The sequence below is a fragment of the Psammomys obesus genome, unplaced genomic scaffold, assembly GCF_907164565.1.
Source record: "Psammomys obesus unplaced genomic scaffold, mPsaObe1.curated_primary_1811, whole genome shotgun sequence".
Taxonomy (NCBI): Eukaryota; Metazoa; Chordata; class Mammalia; order Rodentia; family Muridae; genus Psammomys; species Psammomys obesus.
The window spans coordinates 5712633-5723806 of NW_026588368.1; the positions used below are offsets into that span (position 1 = coordinate 5712633).

At 51.2% G+C, this 11174-nt stretch overlaps 1 protein-coding gene across 2 annotated transcripts in view; it reads left to right on the plus strand.

The window, feature by feature from the left end:
* Positions 1–7284, plus strand: part of Bcl2l13 (BCL2 like 13) — a 48977-nt gene extending 41693 nt beyond the window's left edge. For both annotated transcript variants that reach the window (XM_055604202.1, XM_055604200.1), the window contains exon 7: positions 4982–7284. In XM_055604202.1, the coding sequence (XP_055460177.1) occupies positions 4982–5695 (714 nt within the window). In that variant the 3' untranslated portion in view covers positions 5696–7284. The remainder of the gene's footprint in view (positions 1–4981) is intronic.
* The last annotated feature ends 3890 nt before the right edge of the window (positions 7285–11174 follow it).

Sequence of the window (11174 nt, forward strand, 5' to 3'; positions counted from 1 at the left end):
AAGAAGAAGAAGAAGAAGAAGAAGAAGAAGAAGAAGAAGAAGAAGAAAAGAAGAAGAAAAGAAGAAGAAAAGAAGAAGAAGAAGAAGAAGAAGAAAATTGCTTCTGAAAATCCTGGCTCAGGGGCTGGAGAGATGGCACAGCAGTTAAGAGCTCTGGCTCTTCATTCAGAGATTGTTTGTGTGCTTTTTCGAGATGGGTTTCTCTGTGCAGCCTTGGCTGTAGACTAGACTGGCCTCAAACTCACAGAGATCCGCCTGCCTCTATCTCCCCGAATGTTGGGGGATTACAGGCGTGTGCCACCTTGCCCTGCATTAAGTTTCTTTTTGTTTGTTTTCATCCAGAGATTCTGAGTTCAATACCTAGCAACCACATGACGACTCATAACCATCTGTAATGGGATTTGATCCCCTCTTCTGGTGTGTGTTAAGAAAGAGCACTCATATACATAAAATACATAAATAAAACTTATTAAAAATCATTGCTCAGGTTTTAAATTTAAATTTTATGGGTATGGGTATTTTGTCTGCATGCCACATGCATGCCTGTAAGAAGAGGGTGTCAAAGCCCCTGGAACTGAAGTTACAGATGGTTGCTGGGAATAGAACCTGAGCCCCTTAATCTGAGCCATCCCTCCAGCCCAGTTTTTATACTTTAATTTTTATGTGTATGGCTATTTTATCTGCATGTATGTGCACTATTTTTGTGCCTGGTGCTCTGGAAGCCAGAAGATGGCATTGAATCCTTTAGAACTGGTGTTGCAGACAGTTGTGAGGTGCCATGTGGATGATGGGACTTGAACCCAGACCCTCTGCAAGAGCAGCCAGTGTTCTCAACCACTAAGCCATCTTCCAGCCCCTTTCCTCAGTTTCCACGTCCTGTCATTACAGCAGCTAGTAAAGGTCTTCATCTCTTTCTGAACTGAAGCAACCCCCTAAATCTGAGTGTGGTCCTTTTCTCCCACTCCTCCCTCCTTCTCTTTTTCACCTAATATTTCTCTTCTGCATCCTTCTAGCAGTTTAGGTTCAGAGGAACTCCTCAAAGGCTGGGCTCATCCTAAAGCTGAGAGGGTTAGACGCATCTATTGCTTTTGTCATCATCGTTGCTATGGTTACCTGTGGTTCTGAGAGAGAAAGTCTCAGTGTGACCCAGATCAGATACTCCTTTAGCCTCTGGGGTCACAGGTCATAGGTGTGCCATCACAGCCCGCTCCCAGAAGCCTTTCTCCCGTCAAAGCCCATCGGCCCCTCCAGTTTCCCCGCTCTGCGGTCCATGCTAGCCTCCAACTCACAGATACCTGCCTCTGCCTCTGGAGTGCCGTGATTAAAGGTGCGCACCACCACACCTGACTGCTTGGTTCTCAATGCTACCTTGGTCGGTCGTCATGAAGTCTGAGCAGCAAGGCATCCATTTTCCACACAGCTGGGATTCAAAGTAGTTCTTTTTTACTCACAAATTTTGTTTTAAAGACCACACATTTTCCCTTGGCTTATTCCATATTCAGGGGCATCTCCCTGTGGAGGCAGGGGCTTCTCTTCATTGTGGCACAGTATCCAAATAAGTTTGTTTGGCTTTGTCTGTGGCTGGGTCTTGCTCTGTTTTCCAGGCTGGCCTGCGCTTCTGCACTCAGTGGTCCTTTATCTCAGCTACTTGGAGTGCTGGGAGACAGACACATCCCACTGCACCTAAAGACAGAACTTATGCCACCCACCTAAAAACTTGGCATTTATTTTGTGTGTATATGTGGAGGTCATAGCACAACTCACAGGAATTAGTTCCCTCCTCCTACCGTGAGGCCTCTGGTGATTGAACTCAGGTCGTAAGGCTTAGCAGCAAGCACCTGTACTTGCTGCCTTTTTGCCAGTAAGTCCAAACCCCTTCTATTTTGAAGAACTACCTCCGCCAGGGAGTCTAACTGATCTTGGAGGTCGTTTATGGAAAGGCCATTCCTCCCCCACAAAGGAGACAGGGAGGGGTGGACACCCCAACATCAATGCCACTATTATCAGGACGAGGTAATGCCCAAAAGCAGTCCCCTGGGGAAAGGTCGGGAAGAAGTTCAGCGGGGAGCAGGAGAGTGATTTAAGATATTTAAAGTATTTAAAATTAATATTAAATATTCAAATGTTTAAAATAAATAGTGCCTTTTTCAATTAATCACGTGGGGGTAATGATTCCCCCTTTTGTTTTTGTAACTGTATCTTTAAAGTTTGGCTAAATCTTTCTGCTTTGGCTTGGCCCTTTGGATTATAAGGAATGCCAGTAGTATGAGAAATTTTCCATGTCTGTAAGAATTCCTGAAACGGTTTGCTCATGAAGCATCAGGTAGACCCAAGGTGGCAAAGCACTGAAGCATATGACTAATAGCATGTTTGGACTTCTCTCCAGCATGAGCCGAGGCCCAACATGCATGGGAGAACGTTAGCCACTGAAAGGAAAATGTCTGCTGAGTGTTTAGTTCAGAAGTTCAAAATGCTATTATATGTCTTGTGAGGAATTTGAGGGGAAGATTTTGAGTTGGGACCCCACTGGACTTTGGAACTGCAGGGTGCCTATGGACTCTTGCCAAGGGAGAACTCCTCACTGCCACTCAGAAGGCCTGCCTGCCGTCCTCTCTCCCCACGCTTCCCTTCCTCAACTGGCTCAGTTTCTAGCACTTCAGAATCTTCCTTCCTGCTAAAGAACTTGTCCAGATAGCTGGTATATGTGCTCTCCTTCTCCACGTGTTCATCCTTCCTGACCTCACAACAGAACTGATAAAACACAATTGTATCTTCCCCTTAACATCCCAAAGCATCCGACCAATGGCTGTATAATTGCCCATTTTTACACATGGGGAACTTGAGGCACCAAGGTAGTTGCGGTTACACAGTTCACTGGTTGGTTGTTGCCTTTCCCTGCCTGGCCCAGGTGGTGGGAGAAAAGAAGCTAAAAGGACTTGGAGGCGGTGGGGAAACAGGACAGTCTCCAGCTAGGAGACCAGGGCTGTTTAGTTTCTCAACTCCAGAGTGGGAAGGAAGAGGGCGGCCATAGTCAGAAGAGTCTAGAAGGGACTAAGAGAGGCAATGATTCTGGTGCCAGCTGGAAAGGAGTGTCACAGGAAGGTGTGAGGAAACACCCCTCCCCACTGCTCACAAACTGGCTGTCCCAAGAGGACTGGAACAAGGCTTCCAGCTGAGCCAAATTAGAGGCCCCTCATCTAGCTTCCCCCTGGCCGCCAAGCCTGCCGCTCTAACCTGCTCCTGGGAGCAGCCTGTTGGAGGCCTGTGGAATATTGGCCAGCTGTGCCCGAAAGCATTCCGTAAGTTATAGGCACCTGGGGGTTAGCTTGCTGGTTGCGTTCCCCTGGACCCTGCTTTCCTCCTTGTAGAAAGGTCCATCCAGTCTCGGGTAGTGCCCGACCGATGCGCCGGCCCCTCAAGGGTGGTCTCAGCCCAAGGCGAATTGGGCCCATCCTCCGCCACTGCCTTATGCAGTTCCTTGAGGTAAAAGATGAGAAACCCCTCACCCCAACCTGCTGAGGCACCGCCACTGGCAAACACCCATTGCAGGAAATAAGCTTATCTGCACAGCCGTCTCTACAAAATGTCTAGAGCCCCGCAAGGCGCCCAGCCGGGGGGACCGGCCGCCCCCAAAGCGGAGACTGGAAACGTTTCCACGGGTAGGGGCCGGCGCAGTAAGTGAGCCCTATGTCCTTTGGGCAGTCTCGGAGGCAAGCAGCCCTCAAGGGTTGTGACCAGGGGAATGACTCCCACAGAGGGGCTAGCCCCACCCTGGGCCTGTGCTCTGTTAGGGATCCGGACCTGGGTCGGCTTTCTGAGATGAAGAGGACTGCCCCATATTTAACGGGGGTACACTCACCCACAGACCAGTTGGCCCGTCAGCGTTCTTCCGTCGAGCAGGATCCGCACACGGGGCACCGGTCTGCCGGGTCCATAACCGGCAGGTAGTGCTGAAAGGAGGGTGGCCAGTCCAGCTGGACGCCCTCCGTGCCTGGGCAGGATGGTGAGTGTCAAAGGCCCAAACCACCCTGGATGCCCCAGGGAACAAAACACCAAGCCGGGAGATCTGTCAAAGCAGGAACTCGGTTTAGTGAATAAAGCGGTCCTTTTTATAGGTTTGGGTCAGGGGGCAGGGTTGAGGAAGTGAGGTAAGATGACGTAGAGGGCAAGGTTAGGTAGTGCAAGGAGAGGTGGGCCAGCGACAAAACTCCACGTAACAGTTACCAGGCAGCGTTGATTTTAAGGAGGATATGCTTAATCACTTTTGCCCGGAGGTGGCACCTCTTAAATCGGAAGCTAAAGACAGGTCTCCAAACTCGAGCCAGGCTCAGGTAGATGCAGCAGGCCTTATCAGGCCCAACAAATATCAGTTTTTAATTTCAGTTTCAAGGTAACTAAAATTCTAAACTAAAAGTTCTCTTTTTTTTTTTTTTTTTTTTTAGCAGACCTGTGCCACCAGCACCTGGAAGGCTGTAGTTTGAGATTGTTGGGGGAAAGGAAAAATGTGATCATAATATATTGTATGGGAAAAAATTTGTTTTCAATTAAATTTAAAAAAAAAAAAAAAGGCTCAGCAGTTAAGAGCACTGCCTGCTCTTCCAGAGGTCCTGAGTTCGATTCCCAGCAACCACACGGTGGCTCACAACACTGTCATCTGATGCCCTCTTCTGGCATGCAGGTGGACATGCAGATAGAACGCTCAAATAGATAAATCTTTAAAAAAATTTTTAAAAAGAAAAACAAAACCTGTTTAAGGGCGGAGAAAGCTTGAGACCAACCCTGGTAGAAGCGCTTTTTTCAAAAAAGGCAAAAACTAAAACTCTTCTCTGCACTCACCTTCAGATGAGCATCTTCTGTTCAGAAACTGCAGAGGTCTAGACGGTGTACTTACTCCTGAAGCTTTATGTTAGAACTCTCTTTCCCTGACTGACCCGGTTTAAAATAGTAACAGGTTTTTGTGTGGATTCTCCCTCTTTTTTAGGGCGCTGTCTTCAGCCTTGAGTCTGAGGAGGAAGAACACCCTGGCGTCCTTGCAGAAGACAGCAATGACATTTATATACTGCCCAGTGACAACTCCGGACAAGTGAGTCCCCCCGAGTCTCCAACGGTGACGACGTCTTGGCAGTCTGAGAGCCTACCTGTCTCGCTGTCCGCTAGCCAGAGCTGGCACACAGAAAGCCTCCCGGTGTCCCTTGGGCCCGAGTCCTGGCAGCAGATTGCAATGGATCCTGAGGAAGTGAAGAGCTTAGACAGCAGCGGGGCTGGGGAGAAGAGTGAGAACAACTCTTCTAACTCCGACATCGTGCACGTGGAGAAGGAGGAGGTGCCGGAGGAGGCATTCCCCGAGGCAGCTGCTCCCTCGTTCCCGCAGATGACCTCCCAGGAAGCCGCAGAAATGAGGAGAGTCGAGAAAGCCAGCCCCGCTTCCTCCGTGTTCGTGGAGTTGGGTGAGGAGGAGCTGGAGGCGGCAGCAGTGAGGCCTGCTGCCGCGGAGGGGGCGGAGCGGGCCGCCCGGCTGAGCGAGGAGGAGGCTGGCAGCAGGAAAAAGAGCCACGCCGAGGAGCCCACTGCTGCCGCGGGGGCTAAGGGTACCCTGGCCACAGAGGGCAAGGCTGTCCTGCTCTTTGGAGGGGCTGCTGCGGTGGCCATCCTGGCAGTGGCAGTCGGAGTCGCACTGGCTCTGAGAAAGAAGTAACAGCTTTTCAGATGAGACAGGAGACAGAAGGACCTACGGCTTTAGTTGTATTCACTGGAACTTAGACTGCCAGCAGCTGACTGAACATTTGCAGCACACTGGGGGAATTGGGCTTTCTGCTCAGCGTGGCAATGGCTTGAGTGTTCACACTGGCTGTCATTCTAAGGGCTTTGGCTCATGCTAGATTCGGGAGGGCAAGAGTGAAGTTTCCATCTACAGCAGGTTTGTCAACTTGGGCACCACTGACCTTTCAGCACTTCTCCGTAGGAGGCTGCCCTGTGCATTATGTAATGATTGGCAACATCCCTGGCTTCTACCCACTAGATGCCAGGGGCATCCACTCCCAGTGAAGGTAGCCAAAAATGTCTCCTACATTGCCAAATGTCCCTGTGGACAAAGTCATCTCCCCGTTGCGGGCCACTGCTTTGAGGGATAGGGTTCAGTGAGGAGGATCTGGGGGAGGGACCTGCAGCGGGAACTGCCAGCTGTTCATCCTGTTGCAGTGTCTCAGGGCAGGTGAGCTGTGCTCCCCAGCTGCTTTTTTCCGCTTCCCCATTCTGTAGTGTGGGGTGCTCCCACATCGCACCACCTCAGGTACTGCAGCGCAGCGGCTCGCCCTGGATCTCCCACAGCCAGCAAGCCCCTGCAGCTCCCCATGGCTCCATCCTTCAAAGATGCTGCCTGTAGGGACCTTTTAAATGATAAATGCCCAGGCCAGGTGTGGTGGCACCCACTGTAATCCCAGCATTTAGGAAGTGAAGGCAAGGAGATTATCATGAGTTCAAAGCTGGCCGGGTACACATACTAAGTTTGAAGCCAGCCAGGACTTCATGGTAAAACCATGGCCCGAGAAGAGGGATAAATACACGGAGGCTGTATAGGAGGGTTAGGGTTCCCTAGTCTGATTGCCAGTGCAGGTTCAGGCTGCAGTCATTGGTCTTCGGGGCAGGAAGGTGGTCTGTCTGACCTCTTACAAGTCCAGCCAGCCAGCCAGCCAGCCCACGTGCCTCTGACTTCGCAGTGACACCTCTGATCGTATGCGCACCCTGTAGACCCCTGCGTTAGTGTTTCTCAGTGCCTGTCCTCAGTCACTGGACAGCAGCTCCTCTGTGGGTTTCCTGCCGTGTAGGAAGCAGTGCCATCCTTGGGCTTACACAATCAGTTGGATCATAACCCTTATTCAATGTAAATCATTGAAATAAATGACAAAACTTTATCATTTAATATTGGGTATCACCTACATAAAAAGTGGGACAGAAACTTGAATTTAAGACCAAGACCGCTGCTGAGGTTCTGGTTTGGTCTTCAGGGTCCGAGAGACTCTTGGCCTGAACTCAGCCCAGTGCCGGGGCAACAGACCAAGAGGACCCTCCCCATGCTCCCACTGTAGCTAGTGGGGCTCCGCAGATCTTCCGTCGCCTGGCTGACCCCATCCCTCCAGGAGGGATGGCACCTGAGGGCCACAGTGCCACCCCACAAGGCACACCTTGATAAGAGGTCATCTCAGATTCGTCCTAGTCATGTGACATTACTTCTTAGATCCTGAAAATTTATAATAAAAATACTTTTAACTACCCTCGTCATCAAGAGCTGATGTTTTGAATGTGCTTGATCTTTTAAAATTATTTTTTAAAGAACTGTTCCCTAAAGAAGTACTTCAAAGAGTTAATTAGGAAGAGATTTTAGGCCAGCTGGTGGTGGCGCACGCCCTTAATCCAGGTGCTCGGGGAGGCAGAGGCAGGCGGATCTGTGAGTTCGGGCCAGCCTGGTCTGCAGAGTGAGTTCCAGGACAGCCAGGGCTACACCGAGAAACCCTGCCCCTAAAAACAAAAAGATTTTAGTGTGTTTTGTGTGTGCTGTGGGTGGGTCGCACTGTGTTGTCCTCTTGTGAGTTTGTGTCCCATGAAGGAGTGATGCTGTCAGGGCTGTGGTGTGGCCGGAGGTGACGTGGGCAGTCCTCACAGGTGGTGGGCCTCCCTCCAGAGTCTGCTGCAGAGGCCGCAGAGGCCGGTGGCTCACCTTGACTTTCGTTTTCCAAGAGTCTTCTTCTGGTGTTGACACTTTGGATTCTCAGGCCCACCTACACACTGACAGTCAAGTTCAGGCGGGAGTTGGTAAGATGTGGCCTTCGTTTCAGGATTTTAATATCCATGTTCTCCACCAGGGCAGGGCAGAGTGTGAATCTGAGCTGTTTTTTTTTTTTTTTTTTTTTTTTTTTAACTGCCTCATGAACACTAACCGAATTTGCCCAAGTATATTTTTCTCAGTGATGGTAAATAGGTAATTTTCCATGGGGTCCGCCATGAAGATTGTTATCCCTATTCTTTCCTTACTTCACTGCCCTCTGCTGGGCAGTGAGGTGGAGTAGCCATCACAAGGGTAGTTCTGTCGCTGCAGCTGTTACTTAAACAAACAAAAGACAGTCTTCCTATGTAGCCTAGGCTGCTCTTGAACTTGTAGTCCGGCCTCAAGCCTGAGATTAGAGGCATGTGCCACCACACCCGGTCTTGCTGTCACATTAAAACTAGTTCTCAAATCTTTCTTCTCCCGAGGGACTGATAATAGGAGGCTGTCTTTGCCCCCTGACTGAAGATTCAGAACACATTCAACTTGAGGGGACACGTGGCGTCAGAACTGAGTCACGGTGGCACCCTCTGTTCTTTGCGAAGTAGAGCGCCGTTGAGCGCTTGTGCAGACAGACTGTCACCTGTGTGTGCTCTGGGCTGGGAGCTCACGGCACGCTCGCAAGTGCTTCAGTCCCTCCTACGCCTCAGCTCTTCGGAGAATCAACTGTTCCATTCGGTAAAATGATGGATGCTCACTTGCCTAAAAGCCAGCAAGGCTTTCCTGACAAAAACATCCGAACTGAAGAGAGAATGCCAGCTTCGTGCTGAAGTGACAAGTCTTGAGTCCAGAGTGCCTTAGCAGGAGGGACTTGAATGATCGTCACTGCCTTCTAGAAAAGTGGTCCAGATCGGAGGTTCTCAGCCTGGGAGTCATCGTGACCTGTTCGGGCCTGAGTGACCCTTTCCCGTGGGTTACATAGCAGATATCCTGAATATCACATATTTATGTTACGATTCACAACAGTAGCACATTCACAGTTAGGAAGTAGCAACAGAAACAGTTTGTGGTTGAGGTCAGCCCGGCATGAGGAACTGCGTTAAAAGGCTGCAGCGTGAGAAGGTTGAGAACCACTGGCGTAGACTGACGTGCTTGTTTGTCCTGGTTCATGTATACCTCACCCGAGGCTTCTCTGGTCCCTCCTGCCCGTGTTTCAGTCCCTTCAGGTATCATCTGTCCCAGGAGAGTGAAGGTCCTGAGAGCCTGGCACTCTGAACCACAGCGGCCGTTGCCTGTCAGCCCCTTCGCTAAGCCCTCAGAGGACGTGGTACCTGCTCTTCTGCTCTAAAGGCGAGACGTGGGCATGTGACCTTTTAAGAGCTTTGTGAAAACTACACTCTTTAGCTAAGAAAACAAGGGCCTCTTTTCCTTTCTCTGTTTTGGGCCTTTATGAATTGTACGTGAACTCAGCTCACTAGTATGGGCCGCCTTGGCCTGGGTCACACACACATATCCCCTGATCTCTTAGCAGTGTGAGATTGTTCGATGCCACCCTCCTAAGAGCTCTGTGTGGGTCACTGCCCCTTATGCTGATCCTGGTTGGGCACTTAACTCATGCCGGAGGCTAGCGGGCTTCCACACCTCACAGCTCCTCCACAGCCCAGGAGCCGCCTGTATCTCGACTTCCCCGGTGACTGGGTAGGAGCCTGCCTAGGACCGGTCTGCCGAGTCATCTAGCTTATCAGAGGCAAGGCAGGGAGTGAAAGCCGACTCCATGCAGGGCCAGCGCTTCACCTAGTGACCCTACCAGTTTCAGCAGCGCTCCCGTAGGCAGTGCCGTTACTCGGGTGCACACAGCAGACTGGGTCAGCCCGTGCTCGGCTGGTTTCTGTTGGAAGGGCACCGTAGGCTAGTCTAGGAGTACCGAGCTCCTTGAATACAGAAAACTCAGGAGCCTATACTCAACAGCTTCCTGCTGCAGTGCCCTCAGACCGGGGGCTGAGGGCCTCGGGGTTCTTGGTTAATGTGTTACTTCCTTGCTACGTCACCCAGCACGTACTGTAACGGGAGGGCAGCCGCCCGACACATCTCTTTCCCCTTCTGTGTCGTTTTTGCTCCCTCTGGTCCTCCCCCCCACCCCCCACAGGGATGGCCTATGCAGACACCTAGAGGTACTATTGGATTCTTGGCACTCAGACTCAGGGTCGGCCAGGTAGCCGTCCATCTTCCTCGTCTGAGAGTGCTTCCCAGAGCAGTCCAGCCACAGAGCAGCGATGCTGCGTCCGTCAGAATGGACGCCGCAGCCTCCCAGCTACCTGACCTTTAGAAAGAGCTGCTCGGAGGACCGGACGCTGGCAAGAGATGAGCACCTTGTCTTCACACAGCCCTCCTTGGGACCCCAACTCGGCCTGCCACGTTCCCCCGTCTGCCAGTTAGGACCCTTCCCACGCTCATGTTTACACGAGGCCCCAGCCCCCTCAACTGCTTCAGTGTGAACTCGGGGCAGAACTGTCTCAGGGACACTCGTGAGGCCAGCTCGGGAGATTCCCCTGTCAACACTGCTTGCTGCCTTGGTGCTGCTCTTTGCATCACGGGAGACGCTGCTCCCCGGGCGTCCTTCAGCAAACACTTTGTGTGTGTGTGTGTGTGTGTGTGTGTGTGTGTGTGTGTGTGCGCGCGCCATGGCGTGTGTGGAAGTCAGGACAACTCGTGAAGCTCGCTCCCCTTCCCACTCACGTGTCCCGACACTTGGGGGAAGGCACCTTTACGCGTGGAGGTGACAGGTTTGTGGGTGCCTCCCCCAGGAAGGTGAGGTGTGTCTCCCCTTAGCGAGGTCCAATAGGGTCTGTCTGGTCCAGTGGCCAGCACTGAAGGAAAAGAACACCCCCCCCCCATTTTCCCTGCTCTTAACAATCTGTGTCTGTCTTCCTTCAGATTAAAAGTGCCTCTTTCTCCTCACTCTTTGATTAAGCTCAGCTGGTTAGTGGTTCTAGTATCCTGTCCCCCACCAATACTGGAATGGTAACTATTAACAGCAAAGGCAGGTATGGCGGTTAATGTTTGCCCAGGGTGCGTGAAGTCCTGGGTTCGATCCTGGCCCTGTGTAAACTGGGCATGAATACATACCTGTAATCCCAGCGCTCAGGTGAAAGCAGGAAGACAATGTCCAAGGCCACACTTGGCTCAGAGCTAACGGCCAGCCTTGAATACACAAGATCATATCATCTTTTTTTTAATTAACATAAGCATAGAAAATTACCATTTAACTCACGCAGAACTCATTTCCCCCGTGTCCCGTCAGATCTGACTGCCTCTGTGATTTGCTCGGTTTATTACTGCGAATTGTTCTGGCCCCCTTTTCCCATCTTGTTGTCTACTTTGTGCCCAATCTGTTCTTTATTGGGAAGTGACAAAA